This window comes from Cheilinus undulatus, linkage group 18, assembly GCF_018320785.1.
Source record: "Cheilinus undulatus linkage group 18, ASM1832078v1, whole genome shotgun sequence".
Classification (NCBI taxonomy): Eukaryota; Metazoa; Chordata; class Actinopteri; order Labriformes; family Labridae; genus Cheilinus; species Cheilinus undulatus.
In genome coordinates this window covers 41339036-41360048 of record NC_054882.1, presented here as the reverse complement: position 1 = coordinate 41360048, position 21013 = coordinate 41339036, and the positions used below count along the sequence as shown (strand labels likewise).

At 39.4% G+C, this 21013-nt stretch overlaps 1 protein-coding gene across 1 annotated transcript in view; it reads right to left on the bottom strand.

Moving 5' to 3' along the window:
* Positions 1-369: 369 nt before the first annotated feature.
* Positions 370-21013, bottom strand: part of bcl11ba (BAF chromatin remodeling complex subunit BCL11B a) — a 38409-nt gene continuing 17765 nt past the window's right edge. The window contains exon 3 of the mRNA XM_041812068.1: positions 370-5035. Within this exon, the coding sequence (XP_041668002.1) occupies positions 3039-5035 (1997 nt within the window). The 3' untranslated portion in view covers positions 370-3038. The remainder of the gene's footprint in view (positions 5036-21013) is intronic.

Genomic DNA, 21013 nt, shown 5'->3' with positions numbered 1-21013 from the left:
CTAAATTTGGGGACTTTACTAAGACTTGGACTGGCCACACACAAGACGATTTGGGCATGAACCGCTTCATATTTACGATTTCAGATTGTTTGTAACCTGGCAACCTAGAAAACCACTCATACACAACGTTTGGGAAAGGGCAGAGCCTTTGAAAAAACAAATTTGAAGGGTGATTGGATGAACGTTCTGCCTGTCACATCTTTATGGGCCATTCAGAGCGACAAAACACGTGACATAGCCGCCAGCGAACTGCGCCCCTACCAAAGGAGTAAACTCCATTAGAGCTGCATAACGTGAATCATGGCGACTGTAGACATGTCAGAACACGACTTTGTCATTTTTGAAAAGAAAACAACTCACTGCTGTTCCTTGTTCTTCTTTTAACAAAGAAATGTCGTCAAGTTCTGATAAAACTGGCGCTTTAGCAGCATCTACGCTAATCTTTCTGCCAAAATTGCACCGGCTTCTTGTTGCTGCTTGCTTACGTCACAGCTCCGCCGCACCCAAAAGCCCTGCCCCTCGACGCTAAATGGTCCTGTCACTTTCTAACCAGCGTATCCATTTGCTTTGCAAGGTTAGATCATTTGCGGACTTTGACCAAATGGGTTGCACCTATCTATAATTTTAAGTCAGTAGTAAATTTTAGCTCTAAAGGTCTTTACAAACTGAGTCCGTCATTTTCAGATACATTTTTTTCCGTGACTGTCATGCACTCAAACCATGCACACGAGCGAGCGAGTAAGAAGGAGGCAGCAGCTGCTGATCTGAATCATCGTCGTCTATTTAAATGACTTGGACTGAAAAACACAAAAAACCTAACCTGGTCTGAACATAATGACGTATGATAGTGTCTGCATCAGTGTGCAAACATAATTAACACAATATGAGCTTTTCTGTTATTTCTAAGGTGTGAAAAATTCGTACAAATAAAACAGCCTCAGTGTGCAAAGGTGTTCAGTCTGGCATAAGGACCAGCTCCTTAGCCAGAGCCTTACAATGTCTCATAAACACTACCATGATTGGGCTGACAGCAAGAGGATTCTGTTGACCATCCTCCATGTTTGTGTGTCTTTTGAAGTCCCATTTAACCCTGTCAGATCTCATGTCGGTGGAATCTCCACAGTGAAATTGTGGACGGCAGGTATGTGGTCTCACTGTGTGGCTGAGTCATCTGGTGCAATGGTTCCTGAATATTTTAGGGGGCTACTCTGAGGTAGTCAAAGTAAGCTCTGCACATATTAACAGAAACATGATCAAATCTAGTCAAAATATCTTCATATCTCTGGTGTCACATATTTTTATAATTGGTTACTATTTGGGCTCAGTCCTGGCCTGACACTGGCCTGTTTTGTTTTTTTTGGGGGTTTTTTTGGTGGGGGGGGGGGCAAAGGGTAATTGGGCAAACTTTCTGTCTGTCACATTCATTACAGGCCAATCAGAGCAACGTATGACATAGTAGAAGTGTGCCACTGTCCAGTCAATCCATGATTCTTCTCTACAAGTAGAGCCATTCGGTCTTGAAGCCCGTCAGATGAAAAGCAAAAACCATCTTTTCCACCACGAAAAGCTTTCATTGGGTTGCTTTGCTCTTTTTAAAATAAAGAAAATGTTTTCCAGTCTCTCCTCAACTAACTAGCTACTGCCTCTTTCTCCTAAAATGACACTGATAGGTTCTGTAATCCTCTGACTGGGAACAAGCCTATCAGCTTGAAGCTTTGAGAGATGACAGATGTGGAATCTGAACAAGTCATTGACTTCTTCTACTGCTCGATTTCCAGCGGCCCCTTGTCCCTTGGAACAGAGTAACAAGAGGTAGTGGTGAAATCTATGAAATGAACCTTCAAGTTCCTGATACGGCACCAGTAGTCATCAACAGTGTTTATGTAAATGGACCAGAGGACATTTTTTTTAATGCTTCTTCGATATTAAAAAGGATGATAAAGCATTACATTATGATATTAGATTGTTTTTCAAATCTTGCCAATGATTCTCAAGGCATTCTGAGAGATTTCCAGAGTGTGCTTCTGGAAAATCTCCTTCGTAACCCTAGCACTACGCCCTTCACCCCCATTATACAAGAACCAGGACACCCTTGCACTAGTGGGGGTAGGGCAACATGGAATGGGCTTGGCAGGTTAGCCTTTCAAATTGTTTTGTGTGTAGCCGGTCTAACTGAAGAAACAACGATGTCCAGACTTGTTCAGGGCTGAAGACCCCAGGCCCAATTGTACAGTGTGGATATAGCGGTGTGTATGTGCATGTGTGGTAGCGTTGTTGGGGCGTGGTACTTGGTACCATCAGCAGCTGCCTCATGTTAAACATTTATGTTAGGCTTCTTTTTCTGGCTGGTTGTCATGATCACAGGAGGAGGTGGGGGCTTATCGACCTTGGGATCCTCTTTATTTTACGTTTACTGTCACTTCTGACCTTCAGTGCTACATATCCAATCATATCGACAGGTTTAAAGTCCGTTCATGCTACAGTGCCAAAGGATTGTTGTCCGCGTTTCATCGTCACACAAAATAATTTAATTCTACCATTCTCAGTAAACGCCACCGTCACACTGAAGATTGAATTCAGCTTCTCTTCAACAAATCACACATTAGCTTAATGTACATTTCCTACAAGCAGCGGCCAAAATGCGTTTAAGACTTCAAATGTTTGACGTTTGTCTACTACAAAACTCTCAGGATATCGTGGGTTTTTAGAAAACAGACGAATGCAAAATCAAATAAAACAACGTTTTAAAAAATGTTGAAATAAAAATGTACCTGCACATGCCAAAATACAAAATCCAATAAATACAGAAATTATTGCACAGTTAAAGGCTCCACACATGTTCAACTCAAGTGACTGATTGTTGGAAAAGAGCTCCAAATGAGGCAGTTAGACAGCTTCACTCAGACCGTGTTTCACTTCTTTTTTCTCAGTTTCTCTGAAAAACACAAAAATAAGACTAAAGGAAGGTTTCAGAAAAGAGAATCCAGCTCCGCGTGGTGTTTGTTTTTAGTTTCAGTGCATGGAGTCAGAGGACGCCTTCAGGTTCTCTCTGCTTGTTCAATTTTGACCTCGTTGGTCATCAAATGTTCTCCGTGCCACTTCTTCATGTGTTTCTCCAGCGTGCTGTACACGCTGAATGGCATCTGACAAATGTCACAGCGGTACACCTCCTTCCCCAGCTGCCCATGCGTCTTCATGTGGCGTGTCAGCTTGGAGCTTTGGGCGCAGGCGTAGTTACACAGCTCGCACTTGTAGGGGCGCTCTCCGGTGTGGCTGCGCCGGTGCACTGTCAGATTGCTACAGTTCTTAAACACCTTACCGCAGTACTCGCACGTGTCACACCGCCTGCTATCCTTCGAGCTGGGTCGTCCAGGACCTCCTCCGCTAAGGTGAGGCGTGCTGCCACCGCTGGCCGTGCCACTGCGACCTGACAGGCCTCCGTCCAGCAAGTCACCAGGAGGCGTTGAGAAGCGCAGGCTGCCGTTCTCAGATGAATGCTCAGAGGAAGTGGCAAAGGGCGATTGTCTGGAGTCAGTGAAGCCGAGGAAAGGGTCTTTGATGAAGTGGCGGGAGGCAGCGTAGCCCACCAGCCACTGGGAGTAGACGTTCTCAGAGGGGATGTGGGGGGCGGGGGGGATGTCCAGGTCCTTCTCTATCTTAATTCTCTTATTGGACGAGTTGGACAGGCTGGGGCTGGTGATGGGCGTGGGCTTACGAGGGAATAGGCCTGAGAAAGAGTCACTGGAGCCACAGTTCCTGCCGTTGATGGTTGTCCTCTCTTCCTGCTGGTGGTCCATCTCCCCAGCCACCGAGTCCTCATCGCAGGTGTCCCGCTGGTTTTCCAAACACCTCTTGGAGAAGGGCATCTGTTTACGATTGTCAACGATCATGTTGTTGTACTGCTGGATAGAGTTGAGTCCTGTTCCATCCACCATCTTGTCCAAGGCGAAAGAGGACTTGTCCTCCGAGGGTGGTTTGGGTCCATTCTCGCGGTTCCTGTAGAATTCAGACTCCATGCTGAAGTTTGATTCTGGTCGACTCTCATTCTCCAGCTCCTCCTCTTCCTCCTCCTCCTCTTCCTCCTCGTTTCCCTCTCCCTGGAAGTCTCCGTCTCGGTTCTTCACGCCCTCCCCGGTGACATCACTGGTTCCGGGCTCTGGTGAGCTGGTGGTGGACAGACCATCATCAGAGCGCACCGTCAAAGATCCTGCTTTGTGCATGTGTGTCTTCATGTGTCTCTTGAGCTTGCTGGCTTGAGAGCAGGCATGGTCACACAGCTGGCACTTGTACGGTTTCTCGCCAGTGTGGCTGCGGCGATGGACCACCAGGTTACTCTGGAACTTGAACGTTTTCCCACAGAATTCACAGGACTTGACCTTGTTCTGGTTCTGAGGGGGGGTGGTGCTGTTTGGGGGCATGGGTGGTAAGGGGGGCGTGCTCAGAAAGGGGGATTTAGGCCCGGGCTGGAAGGGGTTGGGGTTCAGTAGTCGGTGCATAGGGTTGGCCCTGCTGGGGGACAATGGGGGCGTGGTGCTGTTGTTGTTCCCTGCCAGCTCCCGAAGCCTCCTGGAGAAGTCCATGGACTGAGACTCCATCGCCATGGGCGTCAGACGCATCACCCGCTCAAAGGCACTGGGGTGCTGGGAGATCAGGCCCATTTCCTCTGCGCTCAGGCGCTCCAACCGATGGGGGTCCATATGGTGACGAGGAGGCGGGCTGACGAAGGGAGGTGTGTTGGGGAGGCGGTTCTCCACAAAGCCTGGGGGCGGCTCCCGGAGCAGTGGGCCTGTCATCCTCAGCAGGTGGAAGGGGTTGTTGTCTCCCAGGAAGTTGGTGAGTGGGGACTGCGGGATGGAGTCGCTGCCCATAGGGGGAGGCATGGAGATTCGGGGAGTGAGGGCAGTGCTGGACGGGTTGGAGTCCAGGTAGATCCGGAGACCATGAGTGTTCTGAGCGTGCTGCAGCAGGAACCAGGCGCTGGGGAACGGTTGCTTACACGTGGTACAGGTGTAGCTGGACGGCTCATCCCTGCCACCTGAAAAAGAAAAAAAACAGAGTCAGAATATTAGGTACAGACCATTTACAATAGCACAAAGAACACTCAAACTAGGGCTGGACCTTATGGACCAAAATCATATCTAGATATTTTATCCCATAAAGAAATAATTAAAAAACTATGTGCTCAGGGTTTCTCCCTGCTAAAAAAAAAAAAAAAACTGTTTCCAGGGGATTGATGGTCTCCAGGTTGGGTAAGGGCCCCTCATACAAAAGCTAGTCTTCATGTTGGTTGCATGGGTTTGAATCTGTCCTGTGACGGGACAGATTATCTCATAATTTTGACTTATAGCTCATAAATATGACTATTTTATTCAGAACTTTAACTTTTTTCCCAATGATTTTGACTTTTCTTTAACATAAATATGACCTCTATCTCATAGTTTTGACTTTTTAGCTCATAAATTTGACTTTTTTTCATAATTCCAATTTTTTATAAAATGATTTAGACATAATAATGACCTTAATCTCATAATTTCGGTTTACTCTCATAATTGATATCTATCTCATGAGTAATAATTTCTTTCATAACTCAATGTTTTATCAAATAATTATGACATTTTTATTGCATAATAATGACTTTTATCTCATAGTTTTGACTTCTTTGCTCATAAATATGACTATTTTTCAGAATTTTAACATTTATCTAATGACTTTGACTTTTTTATACCATAATTATAACATTTATTTCATAATTTCAACTTCTGAGCTCATAAATATGACTATTTCATAATTTCAGTTTTTTATCAAATAATTTTTACTTTTATTGCATAATCATGACCTTTATCTACGGTGGCCCTGAAGGCCAATAGGAATAAATATTTGAAAAATGCAAAATATATTTCACAAAACACAAAAACATTTCACAAAACAAAAATAAATTTCACAGAACAAAAATAAATTTCACAAAACACAAAAACATTTCACAAAACACAAAAACATTTCACCGATCCCAAAATACATTACACGAAACCGGAAAGGGTAGGACCATGGTACTTGTTTGTGATTGGCTAAACCCAAGTCTGTCTGGCATCAGTCATTTATCATTTCCTGTTTACACTTCTTGCCGCAATAGCTGAGCCAGCACAAAATTTCAAGTGTCTACCAGGATAGAAGAGGAACTTGAGTTGATAGCGGAATACTTCAACAAGGGAAATACATATAGTGTGATTCTTGATATGCTCTCCTTGTATAATGACATACACATTTCAATTGGAACCCTAAAATCCCGCTTAAAGTGTCGTGCCGAAAGAAGTACCCCCGGTAGGATTTGTATCCCCCTGCCGCCTTTGCAGAAGGTGGAGCTGACTATCGACTATCAGGCGTAGATTTCGCCTCAGTGAATGAAAATGACAATAAAAGAATGTATAAAGCAGAAGATGAGTTTTGATCATCTGTTTTATTCATCATTATCGTGTTTTTGTCGGTAATATCTTTTAAAATAAGATCTTTTAAGTAGACGTTTTGATACTGCAGCTTGGTGCACACTCATTACGCTGAACTGAGAACGCATCTTTTTCCTCCTGAATCCTGTTATTGTATTTTGGCGACGTGTTGGACATCAAATCTGGGTCCATGCTGCTGTACATGAGTAACAGACACACTTTCCTTATATCTTTTATCGTCTTCTCTTAGCGCTGTTTAGCGTCAAGCCGCTGACATGCACTCAACACTTCCCACTTCCGCCTCAAGGTATTTCAAAATAAAGGTCCTGCATAGCCATATTACTAAATATTAACTTGTCTATTGACCAGTCTGAACAAGATTTATGTACAGAGAGATCAATTTCAGACCATTTATTTCAACACATCGACCACTTCGACTGCATCCCACTCTAAACAAGTGTTTCACAGTGTAAAGAACTGTAAAAAACAAAGGAACATTTAATTGCAATCAAATATGTCATCTCTTGATCCTCATGATACGAGGAGAGCGTAGCAAAAATCACACTATATGTATTTCCCTTGTTGAAGTATTCCGCTATCAACTCAAGTTCCTCTTCTATCCTGGTAGACACTTGAAGTTTCGTGCTGGCTCGGCTATTGCGGCAAGAAGTGAAAACAGGAAATGATAAATGACTGATGCCAGACAGACTTGGGTTTAGCCAATCACAAACAAGTACCATGGTCCTACCCTTTCCGGTTTCGTGAAATGTGTTTTGCAATCAGTGAAATGTTTTAATGTTTTGTGAAATGTTTTTGTGTTTTGTGAAATGTTTTAATGTTTTGTGAAATGTTTTTGTGTTTTGTGAAATGTTTTTATGTTTTGTGAAATGTTTTTATGTTTTGTGAAATGTTTTAATGTTTTGTGAAATGTTTTTGTGTTTTGTAAAATGTTTTTATGTTTTATGAAATGTTTTTGTGTTTTGTGAAATGTTTTAATGTTTTGTGAAATGTTTTTATGTTTTGTGAAATGTTTTTGTGTTTTGTAAAATGTTTTTATGTTTTATGAAATGTTTTTGTGTTTTGTGAAATGTTTTAATGTTTTGTGAAATGTTTTTATGTTTTGTGAAATGTTTTAATGTTTTGTGAAATGTTTTAATGTTTTGTGAAATGTTTTTATGTTTTGTGAAATGTTTTTGTGTTTTGTGAAATGTTTTTATGTTTTGTGAAATGTTTTTGTGTTTTGTGAAATGTTTTTGTGTTTTGTGAAATGTTTTTGTGTTTTGTGAAATGTTTTTATGTTTTGTGAAATGTTTTTGTGTTTTGTGAAATGTTTTTGTGTTTTGTGAAATGTTTTTATGTTTTGTGAAATGTTTTTGTGTTTTGTGAAATGTTTTTGTGTTTTGTGAAATGTTTTTGTGTTTTGTGAAATGTTTTTGTGTTTTGTGAAATGTTTTTATGTTTTGTGAAATGTTTTTGTGTTTTGTGAAATGTTTTTGTGTTTTGTGAAATGTTTTTGTGTTTTGTGAAATGTTTTTGTGTTTTGTGAAATGTTTTTGTTTTGTGAAATGTTTTTGTGTTTTGTGAAATGTTTTTATGTTTTGTGAAATGTTTTTGTGTTTTGTGAAATGTTTTTGTGTTTTGTGAAATGTTTTTGTGTTTTGTGAAATGTTTTTATGTTTTGTGAAATGTTTTTGTGTTTTGTGAAATGTTTTTATGTTTTGTGAAATGTTTTTGTGTTTTGTGAAATGTTTTTGTGTTTTGTGAAATGTTTTTATGTTTTGTGAAATGTTTTTGTGTTTTGTGAAATGTTTTTATGTTTTGTGAAATGTTTTTATGTTTTGTGAAATGTTTTTTTGTTTTGTGAAATGTTTTTGTGTTTTGTGAAGTGTTTTTATGTTTTGTGAAATGTTTTTGTGTTTTGTGAAATGTTTTGTGTTTTTTGAAATGTTTTTGTTTTGTGAAATGTTTTGTGTTTTGTGAAGTGTTTTTAAGTTTTGTGAAATGTTTTTTGTGTTTTGTGAAATGTTTTTGTGTTTTGTGAAATGTTTTTGTGTTTTGTGAAATGTTTTTGTGTTTTGTGAAATGTTTTTATGTTTTATGAAATGTTTTTGTGTTTTGTGAAATGTTTTAATGTTTTGTGAAATGTTTTTATGTTTTGTGAAATGTTTTTGTGTTTTGTGAAATGTTTTTATGTTTTGTGAAATGTTTTTGTGTTTTGTGAAATGTTTTAATGTTTTGTGAAATGTTTTTATGTTTTGTGAAATGTTTTTGTGTTTTGTGAAATGTTTTAATGTTTTGTGAAATGTTTTTATGTTTTGTGAAATGTTTTTATGTTTTGTGAAATGTTTTAATGTTTTGTGAAATGTTTTTGTGTTTTGTAAAATGTTTTTATGTTTTGTGAAATGTTTTTGTGTTTTGTGAAATGTTTTAATGTTTTGTGAAATGTTTTTATGTTTTGTGAAATGTTTTTGTGTTTTGTAAAATGTTTTTATGTTTTATGAAATGTTTTTGTGTTTTGTGAAATGTTTTAATGTTTTGTGAAATGTTTTTATGTTTTGTGAAATGTTTTTGTGTTTTGCGAAATGTTTTAATGTTTTGTGAAATGTTTTTATGTTTTGTGAAATGTTTTTGTGTTTTGTGAAATGTTTTTGTGTTTTGTGAAATGTTTTTGTGTTTTGTGAAATATTTTATGTTTTGTGAAATGTTTTTGTTTTGTGAAATGTTTTTGTTTTGTGAAATGTTTTTGTGTTTTGTGAAATGTTTTTGTGTTTTTTTAATTTTTTAAAGTTTTGTGAAATGTTTTTGTGTTTTGTGAAATGTTTTTATGTTTTGTGAAATGTTTTTGTGTTTTGTGAAATGTTTTTGTGTTTTGTGAAATGTTTTTATGTTTTATGAAATGTTTTTGTGTTTTGTGAAATGTTTTTATGTTTTATGAAATGTTTTTGTGTTTTGTGAAATGTTTTTGTGTTTTGTGAAATGTTTTAATGTTTTGTGAAATGTTTTTATGTTTTATGAAATGTTTTTGTGTTTTGTGAAATGTTTTTATGTTTTGTGAAATGTTTTTGTGTTTTGTGAAATGTTTTAATGTTTTGTGAAATGTTTTTGTGTTTTGTGAAATGTTTTTGTGTTTTGTGAAATGTTTTAATGTTTTATGAAATGTTTTTGTGTTTTGTGAAATGTTTTTATGTTTTATGAAATGTTTTTGTGTTTTGTGAAATGTTTTAATGTTTTGTGAAATGTTTTTGTGTTTTGTGAAATGTTTTTGTGTTTTGTGAAATGTTTTTATGTTTTGTGAAATGTTTTAATGTTTTGTGAAATGTTTTGTGTTTTGTGAAATGTTTTATGTTTTGTGAAATGTTTTTGTGTTATGAAATGTTTTTTGTGTTTTGTGAAATGTTTTAATGTTTTGTGAAATGTTTTGTGTTTTGTGAAATGTTTTTTTGTTTGTGAAATGTTTTTGTTTTGTGAAATGTTTTTTGTTTTGTGAAATGTTTTGTGTTTTGTGAAATGTTTTTATTGGTTTTGTGAAATGTTTTATCTAGTAATTTTGTGTTTGTGAAAGTTTTTTTGTTTTATAATGTTTTTGTTTTTTAAATGTTTTTATGTAAATAATGTTTTAAATGTTTTGTGTTTTGTGAAATGTTTTATGTTATGAAATGTTTTTGTGTTTTGTGAAATGTTTTTATGTTTTCATGAAATGTTTTTGTTTTTCTTAAAATGTTTGTAATGTTTTATTGAAATGTTTTTTTTGTGTAAGTATGTTTTTAATTACAATGTTTTGTGTTTTACAATCATGTTTATGAAATGTTTATGTTTTAGAAATTTTGTGTTTTATAATGTTTTTGTTTTTTAAATGTTTTTGTGTTTTGTTCTTAAAATGTTTTAATGTTTATGAAATGTTTTTGTGTTTAATATAATTGAGATTTGTGTTTTGAAATGTTTTTTATTTAAGTAGAAATAGGTTTATTCATGAATTTTGCTATATGAAATAAACTGATTATATTCTGTTTCATTATGAATAATTTTGATTTACTGTCTAATAATAGCAATTTACCTCATAATCATTTTGTGAATTCTTTTTTTAATTTAAAATGTAAAATTTATTGCATAAAATGAACTGTAATTTTGATAAAACATGTTGATGGACAGCTTCATGAAAAGAAAAAGAAATTTTGACTAACTAGCAATAATTTATCTGGTAAATGAATGAAAGCTTTATTAAAGGCTTTTTCAATCATGATACCAGAATTAAAATCAGTCCTCATTGTTTTGAAATTATTTATTTTTTTTTTTTTTTTTTTTGATTTGTTTAATCAGTCCTCAGGTTGTTCTAGTGAAAGGTACAGAAACACTAAAACCTTTTTTTTTTTTTTCTTTTTTTTAGCTCAGCTCGGATTTCTGAAAAAAATCATAACATCAAACAAACAAAGTTATGCATTCTGTCCTTGAAAATATATCGTTTTATCTCTCATACTTGGTGTGTTACCCAGCCCTACGTTGGACTGAAACACCAAGCTCTGTCATTTTTCTCCTCTTCTTATCCCTGTCTTATTATTTCATCCAGATCCACAGAGTGCTGCTGGCCTAAAGGGCCTGGTGAACACTGTAAATACCCTCAGACCACAAATGTGCTCTTTTTAAACCAAAGCTTGTCTGACCTGCTGCTCTAATTTCAGACAACAGGAAACTTGCTACTGTAACTGCTGCACCGTCTCTGTGTGTACGTGTTGTGAGCTACATTCACAGATAGGTCCAATTCTGCTGCACAGTCAGATTTAGAGCCCCGCTTATATCTGGCCGTTTTACCACAGTGAGAAAATTCTTTCATTTGGCTGCAGAACAAAAAAGAAGTTGTTAAATTTTCTGCATATTTGGGGAAAAAATATCCATAAGACTTTAAACAACCAAACTAAAGTGAGGCTGTGAGAGACATCCGATTCTGTGGATCTATTTTTGGGTAGTTTGATCAACTTTTTAATCACTCGTCACTGGAAGCATTCCCCATACTTTACCCTGTATTTTACATATTTGGAGCACTTATTGTATCCCTAAAAGCATTGTGAAGAATAGAGTACCAATGGTGACTAACTGAGCAATATATCCCATAATGCATTGTGGTGGAAACAGATGACTGAGTGCAGCAGCTGCTTGTTTGCCTCAGTGTAACGTCTGGTGTAAGCTCAGCTAGAAGTTCCACCTTGTTCCACCTTGGTAAGTTGGATTTATTCGATGTATTATTAATGAAAACACACAGCAGTGGTCATAAAAGGTACAAAAAATATATGATGGCTGAGTGTGTTACAGATTTGAACACCAGAAAGAACACCAGAAAGACAGTGATTGGACTACATGCACTTTACCCAGGCAGTGAGCCAATCAGAAGGCTTCATTTTAGTCGATGAGCTCCGTTTGAATCAACAGAGTAATTTCCCCTCAGTACATCACATGTCAGAGTGTGGTCCACTTTCTTCTGACTTCAATTCTGCACAAATAAATTCACAATGAGAAGGGATTTTCTTCTTTTCTCTCTTCCCCTGCACCAACTGTTGTTATAATCAAAGTTTTTATTTTGCTGCTTAGAGTATGCAAGTGTAAGATCAGTACTTATGATAATGATAAGGGTAATGATCAAGACGTCATATCAGAGCTTTGTCTTTTCTCCACACATACAGTCTGAGCGTTCAGTGTTTAGTCTTCCCTTAAAGCTTCTCTTTTATTCACGGAGAGCCCTGGGAGATGGGGTCTGGGGCTGCTGGGCCATCTGTTTCATGTCTTTTTGTTTTATGTCTGTTTCCTACTGTAACTACTGAGTTTGCAGCCATGCACAACACCCTTGGATCATGTTTCTAGTTTGCAGAACTGTTGGCATTAATGCATTAATTGCAATTAATTAAGATCTATAATTAGTCCATTAATTTTTTGCACAATTAATGTAATGCTTTTTTGTCTCAGCACACTTTGCTTAATTCATGTCAGCGTCTCCCTGCAGCCACCATTGCTCCGTCGATCTAAGAAAGTCAAAAGTCATCTACACCTTGTTATCACACGTTTAACCCCGCTGACCTGCACTCACATTGCTTCATTTCTGGCACAGCCTGAGCGGGGTTACCTCTTAAACATGTGTCACACTGTTGTGCAACTAAAAACATGGCTTTGCTAAGGAGAAGTGCTGAGTCAGCACAATGGGGAACAACCTGGAGGACATGTCTGCATCTTCACCGACTCTGTGGATTGTTTGGACTAAATTTCATTCAGATGCAGCACAATGACACTGCATGATGTTTAAGCTAGGCACCATAAGCCGGCCACACTACATGAAAATTGTGTCGATTGTCGGCACGTTTCCTCTCTTCCAACCAAAGTCAGCAAAGGCTTAAATGATTATCATGCCAAATTTTTCTTTCTTTATTTAAATGCTTACAATCCAAAAATCTGTTTTGTGTGTTGAGCACCTAGATCAGCTAAGCTGTAAGGATGCACAGTATTGGATTTTTGAAGGACTTTTGAAGTGTAAGGAATGATGATGAATATAGAAAACTACTCCAGCCGACATCTGTTGGTCCAGCCTAAATTCCACTAGCTTATTTGTTCATACATCCAATGATTACAGCTGATATGGGCAGATTTTAATAGCCAAAGTATCATCTGTCGTCGTATCTGCTGATACTGATATCACACAGATAATATCCCTAATGAGCAGAATTGGAGTGGACTGGAATGGAGCGACAATCAATCAGGAAGCAAGATGACTGAAGGAGGAAGTACAAGGCAACACCATGACATTAATAGCAAACATGAAGCATAAAGATATCAGAAATCCACCTGACAAGTAGAGGAGCTGGACCGAAATCACAACCGTAACTGACGTAGCATATACCTAACAGCTAGCCACATTTAGCTTGTTTACACTAAATCCGCGTTTGACCACGTAAGTGCGTGCTTACTGTAAACACAGTATGGCGTGGGTTTGATCAGAGTGTGAGGGTGAGTTTCCCCTCTCCCCCCGTGGAAGCAGAAATAATGTTCACATTAAATAGAGTCGTATATTAGAGTACAGCTGACATTAGAATTAACATAATGTGCTCTCGCCTCGGGCTGCATGTTTAAACGCCATCTGGGCTGGACCGCGCTCCCCCGAGACACATGCACGCACACACACATGATAACTCAACACACACACACACACACACACACTTAGCCCCTAAATAAAGCTTGACCCCCCTTCATAGACCGAAACATTTTACTGCACAAACACATACATAACACCCCCCAGAAAATATCTGACCCTCGCTCTGACAACACACACACACACACACACACATGTATATAATACACAAACACTGCTGTTAATGGTGGTGCATTAACGACCCCCCCCCCCATAACCTCTGTCAAGATCAGCAGAGACAGACTACATTGACTCTTTCTTCAGACATGAATGGGCGAGCAAGGAGAGAGAGTGAGGAGTGAGGAGTGTGAGCAGTGTCCAAACTGTGGCTCATTGCCCTTTTAATCCTAAAACCAAATAAACCTGCCCCCGAGTTAAGGAGCCACCATTTTTCCCTGCTGTTCTAGACTATTTATTCTCATACTGTGAATTTTTGTAATGAATAAAAAAATAAACGAATCAGACTCAGTGTGAGAGGTCTGAGCACTTGACTTTTTTAATACAGACCTTTACTGTTAAAAATGAAGAATGCCCCAATGCTCAGTTTAAATGGAGTATCAGTGGATATCTGCCCTGTTGACAAACACTGCTAATAGTGTAGCATGAGCAGATATCAGTAGGTCATGTTCCATCTGTTTTCATGGTCAAACACAAGAGGAATTGTTGGTATTTAAAAAATCAGTATAACAGTATTAGAACAAATCTACCTTCAGCGAGAGGATCAGAGATTTACCAGAGTGTTTCTACAATAACCAAAAGTGTGTTTATATCAGTATCAGCTAAAATGACTTTGGAAATATCAGCAGAATGAATATCAGCAAATATCCAAACTGTGCATCCCTACCATTTATTACACAATAGAAATGTTTTCATCTTTATTTTACAAGTAGTGTCCCATGCTGAGTGTCCCATGCTGAGTGTCCTGCACCCTAGTGTCCTACACTGTCAAATCCTACACATTAGAGTGCTACACCGTAATGTCTTATGCTGTAGTGTCCTAGAATGCTACTCCAGAGTGTCCTACATTAAAGAGTCCTACACAGTAGAGTCCTAAGCTGTAGTGTCCAATACCATAGTATCCTTTACCATACTGTCCTACATAGTATTGTCCTTTGTCGTAGTGTCCTACACCGTGAGTCCTAAGCCACGGTTTCATATATTTTAATGCCCTATATGGTAGCGTCCAGCAGCATGGTTTCCAACACCATAGTTTCCTACACTGTATTGACCTACACTCTAGTATCCTACTCTGTAGTGTCCGACACCATAGTGTCCTGCATAGTAGTATCCTACACTGTAGTGATCTCCTCTAGTGTCCTCCATAGTAGTGTCCTACACCATAATGGCTTACACTCCAGTTGTCTATTCCGTAGTGTCCTTCATAGTGGTGTCCTACACTGTTGTTTACCTACACTTTAGTGTCCTACTCTGTAGAGTCCAGTGTACTGTGTCCTATGCTCTAGTGCAGTAGCACTCAACCTTATTCTACCAAAGAGCCACATAGTCTAAAAAATACTTAACGAGAGCCACAATCCAAACCGGGAATGTAAGGTAGATGATATATCAGTTAATCTGTAGTTGAAATGAAATAAAACAGTGGACTGGTGGATAACTGCGAGGTTAAATGGGATACAAGTGTCTGTATAGTGTCAGGAGACACAATATGTCACTGATAATGAGCATATATTTATTTTATTTTTCACTGACATCAGGCTAAAACCTTTCATGATTTTAATTTGTTTTTATAAGTCAGTGCATGGTCACCCTTTACCTCTGTCAGTGGGTTTCAACCAATTTTAAAGCAATGAAACATGCCAAAAGATACTTTTTTGTCATTCTCTGAAAAGTGGTGATTTTGGAGATACCAGTCTTTGGCCCCAGCGTTATGAAAGTTCCACCTGAGATGCTTTTCAAAGAGCTGATGAATTATGGTTGGATATTTGGGTATTTATATTTCAGATTGGGGCATTTACAGTAGTTCTGTGGCTTTATTAACATAAAAGAGTTGCTTTCTCATTTTTTTCCACTTATTATTAATTCTTTAACTAAAGGGGGAGGGGCCTCATATTGGTCTTTGCTCTGGGCCTCCAAATGACTAAAACCAGCCCTGCCTCACACCTGCAGCTCTCCAGACACATTGTTTCACCCTGCCTCATTTTGGAGCTTTGGTTTTGTATTTCTGCTCTTTTGACAATATTTATGATCATTAGTGCATTAAAGATCAAATTAAACACCCACGTTTGACAACTTTCACCAGATATTAAATATTACGTTATCTCCATGTGATCCGTGTGTTATGCTCGTTGATGATGACGCCCATTTGCATAATTTTCATAAGATTTGGGTGTGAGAGAGCAGTGGCATGAAGTAGCTGGAGAAAAAGTTAAAATGAGGAAATGGGAAGCTTCAGTTTAAACACGAGACAGCACACCTTAATGAATGAGCTTACTGAAGAGATGCAACACACATCGACTTCCTCTGCTCTCTTCTCTTACACACGTTCCTCCGTCGAGTGCACCCTAATAATATACGGATTTAAAATAACGTTTAAGTTTGGAAGTTAAAGCCTCTCTTCTTTGTGTGGGTAACAGTTTTATTGACGTGACCTACCACGAATCTTTACTGATAATGGTGTTTACCTTCGTAAAGGTTTTTAGTTAAGGTTTTTTTTTTTTTTTTCCAAGTTAGCCTTAAAAGATCCGTATATGGTCACTAAAGCACCGCATGCAGCTCAAGAGCCGTGGGTTGAGTAGCACTGCTATAGTGAACCATGATAAACACATACTAATCAGTCCAGTCTTGATTAAAGCGTCCCTTTTCCTCAACAACCTTCCTCTGTTGGTGCTGGGAGAGCATTTTTCTCTCTGCTGGATAATTTAAGATAAAGACCCAGAGATGGACACAGTGACCACCACAGAAATATGTGGTTAAATATCTAGATGGCCCCCTAGTGGCTGGCTTCCATGAAAGAAGTTGGAAGTTAAATAAATGTAGTAAAACGCCCCTGACATACAGTATTATAATCTGCTGTGGTCCATGTCTTTATGTGCAGATATTTTAACAGGACGTAACAGAAAAAGGGACAAACAGTCTTGTTTTGATCGACTAAATCCTTTAGATTATATCTGACCCTCTCTTTCTACTTCACTCTCACTTTCTAAAATCCTTTCTTCTTTGCCTATCACTCCATCTCTCTCCTCCAGTAGGGCCATGAGGGAGTTGACCTACTGGGCATTATGATCAATCCCTGAGAAGCTTCCGTAAAAACAAAGTAGATAGAGAATTCATCCAAACTTTAGCAATAATTCTGCTGCATCCTAATGATGGTTTGGTCTGTTGTACGTTTGTTTCTATGATGAGTGGGAGAAATTATGACAAATATTTCTAGTTTTAAGATGACAGCAAAATGCAGAGAGGAGAAGTAGAGAGAGGGAGGGTAATGGGTGTGTGTGCAGGATTAGAGGAAGTGCCAGAGCTGAGCAGGAGTGTGTGTTTAGAGAGGACAAGAGCTCTGCTGCCGCAGACACAGAGTGGTGCGGTGCAGCGGTGCAGGTCAGTGTGTGGGATTAGCCGGGATGCTCTGGCTCTCTCTGCTGGTAATCCCTCTAATTTGTTAACAACGCACACACACACAATCATGGTAGTGTGTTTGTTGCTGTAAAGCTGTTTCCATAGAGGCATTTTTGTCTGATTAATGAAATGATACAAACACTGAGGCCTGTACTCAGAAATGGATATGGAAGTATGTCTTCATGTGCTCGTTGCTGATATCTGCATCAATACAGATGTTACTGAATCAATACAGCTGCAAATGCTGAGTCGGCAGTTTTCAAAATACACACGTCCTATGGTGAAGTTAATAAAACAACCAACAGGTGGCAGAAGACCCTAAAGACCCTGATGCAGCACACACCTCTGATCAAAACAAACTGTCAGGAACATGGATGAGAGTCTATCTACTGCTGGCAAGACTGACAGCAAAGATACTGGATTATTCTGGGTTTCTCCAAACATCAGAAAGTCGCGGTTGGACATGAGTCATGAAATATTTAAGCTGTGCAAACACAACCTACGGACAAGACACCAAGCTAATTAGCAGTTAGCAGCAACAGCTAGGCTTGCTACACTTGGCCAGTTCGTCTCATCACGTCCAGCACTGAATGATGTCTCTGTATTATGACATGCATTGTATCCTGGTCTCTGTATCATTATACAATCTGTATCATGGCCTCTGTGTTGTGACAGGTATTATACTGTGGTATTTGTAGCGTGATATGAGCCATTGAGTGGTCTCTGTATTGTGATACGTATAAGGAAGCTGTGGAAAATACCCAACCCAAATAAATAATGATCTAAATAAAAGTATGAATAAAGCTAACTGAATGATCCTGCTGATACACCCTGACACATATCTGAGGCGGCAGCAGGTTGCACGGTGGTGCAGTGGTTAGCACTGTTCCATCTCAGTATGAGAGGCACCAGTGACTTACACCTGCATACTGCCACCTACTGTATCAGCCTGCGGTCATACACAAATGTGCTTGGGCACAGAACAATGTTACTGACTCTAAAGCAGACCGGCAGGGAGAGGGGAGGAGGGGGTGATGAAGGAGAGCCGTGGTCTGAGTGTTCTGGTCACACTCGCTTTGTTTATACCGCCATGGCAGCAGCGTCTGTGAGCAGATCCAGACCAGTGTGAGGTCAGCGGAGGGCATGGAGCTGCGGGACCGTAAAAGGAGCGCTGCAGACAGGAGCACAGTGACGTGGGCGGGGGTAAAATTGACTGTAATGTTTAAATATCTCTGACCATCACTGAGGAGCACAGGGCTGGACATCATCACAATCTAATCTTTCAGATTACTGCTGTCCAAAGCAGAGCAGAGTGTGATGGACTGGGGGGTCTTTAGGCTGCCTGAAAGGCCAGAATGACTCAACCATGGACATGGAGGCAGATCCTCAGTGTGTTTCAAAACTTGTAAGATCCAAAGATAACAAGTTTAAATCTCTGTGTAAAACAGCAGATGGAGAGCAGGGTCAGGGTTAGTGCTCTGCCATCTCATCAAACACTTCCGCAGCATCCAAGCGTGACACGCTGTGATGTCATATATGTTTCCATGAAAACAGGAGGCAGTAAACAGCTGCTCCTCCATGCAGTGAGAGTCTCTCCTCGTGCTCATGATGTTAGGAGTCACTCATTTACTCACACTGACCTGGACCAAGACCGACCCCTTCCCGAGCTCCTCTCTGGCCTGCGCTCACTCTGAGCATGGTCACCTCCTTTCAGAACACCATCATGCCGTTATACCGCTCACGCATGGCAATGTTTGGGAATAATGCAGCATCAGCACAATAGACTTTTGGGGTCAAATGAGTGAAGCCTGAGACAAAAGCTGCGAAAAGGAGGATTAACACATTTCTACCTCACAGACACGCCGCCGTGAGTAACATCAGCGTGGTCACCTTCACGTGGTCACACTAACACAAAGCCTGCATCGTTGTAAATGAGCTTTAAATCCTCTCCAACATCCCTCAGCATGCACACAACACAATAACACAGACACGGCATAGCAGAGTGAGAAATGAGCTGTTGTTAAGTGGTGATTGGCCGCCGCTGAACTCCAGCAGCTCATGGAGGAGGAAACAAGACGGCCACAGCTAATCCCACCGTCTGTGTGAGGGACGACGGCGTGTGCAGCGTTCATGATGCAGAGATGTTTGAGCGTCACCGTGGTCACTGTGTGAGTGTTTTAAAGAATGTGAAGTAGACCCCCGTATGTCCGTCTGCCTCCTCACAGAGACGTCTGCTCCATCTGGAGGGGTGGCGGAGCCTCAAGTGTTAAATATCCGGTACTTAGCCCAAATTAAGGATCCAAGGAAGTGCTCCACTGGAAGTTTTGGCATCAGTATGTGCTATTTTCAAACCATTTGATGCTCAGATGTAGATTTAAAACCGGAGCATCCGTCATTTTTTTGAGAACTATACAGTTTTGTGGTGCTGAAAATAATAATTTCCACAATGCATCGTAATACAGAGATGAACAATTTTACATCGATGCAGAGGCTGCTCCTAATTGAGATTGATGCTTCTTTTGCATTCCACCTGTAACTGTATCTACTATAAAAACTTACAAAATAACCAGTTATTCTTTCAAACTGGGCTGCTTTCAATATAATTCAATAGTAACCTGTTTGTAATGGTGCAGCTCTTCTTGTCTTTGCATTGGCACTAGTTACACATGAAGCCACTCAACCAGTCAACTCCGATTTTAAGACTGCCGGCGTGTCAACCGGGAAATACTCCTAACGACTGAGCCTCAAGTGCTTTAATTAGGGATCCCAGGAAATGCTCCCCTGGGAGGTAAGATATCAATTTGCAGTATATTTAAACAATTCAAAGCTCAAATGTAGGTTTAAAATGCTAACATTTACCCTTTTTTTTTTTAGAAATTATACAGTTTAGTAGTGCAAAAAATGATCATGTCCACGAAGCATTGTAGTACAGTGGTGGACAATTCAGTGGTAGTCTATTTGAAATGGTGCAGCTTTTCTTGTCTTTGCAGTAGCAGTAGTTACAAATGACACTGCTCAACCAATCAGCTCCGATTTTGAGACTGCTGGCGCGTCAACCCGGAAATATTCAGGAAAAAAAAACAGAAATATGGAGCAAGTCAGGAAGAATCAGAAAAGAAGACAATGATAAAGAATGTTTTAATCAGTGATGGATGGACTCATTTACTTTGGGGTTTTTTGGTATAGAAAATTAGATCATCACTGGGAGGTAATATTTATCAGATAGCTTCCTCTACCGATAAAATTGTTGGCATGATTATCAAAAACTTACAGTCAATCATTACTGGCGCTCGAGAAACCATACTACTTGGATAAAATGTTCACATCTTTCTCTGACCCTGAGTGTAAAAATGCATCAACTCTTTTCACATAACCAGAAAAAGTGCTCTACAAGCCCAAGCTGGACTGGTTCACTGAGGTTTACCAAAGCCTGGTAAATCAATGGCCTCTTTGCATTTAAATCTTATTTATTAAAACATCATACCACCTTAAAAACAGACGTGCCTGAGGGCTAACCACAGCTATCTGCCCCTCCTCCTCCTCACACCCTCTGCATCCTCCTCGCTGACAGGGGGACATCCATCGTGTCGTGTGTCAGAGAATTATCATGCATGAATGCAGAGGAGGCTGATCAGGAGTAATTAACACGGCTTCGTATGCAAATGTTATTAATGCACAACTACAGAGTCATTATGCAGATGAGCTCCACAGACTGCAGCTCCTCCATCCTGCAGCACCACAGCATGCTCACACTGCAGAAACACTCATACCACACCAGACCACATAGAAGTGAAAGAGAGAGCACGGACATCAGGACCAGCTGATATTTCACATTATA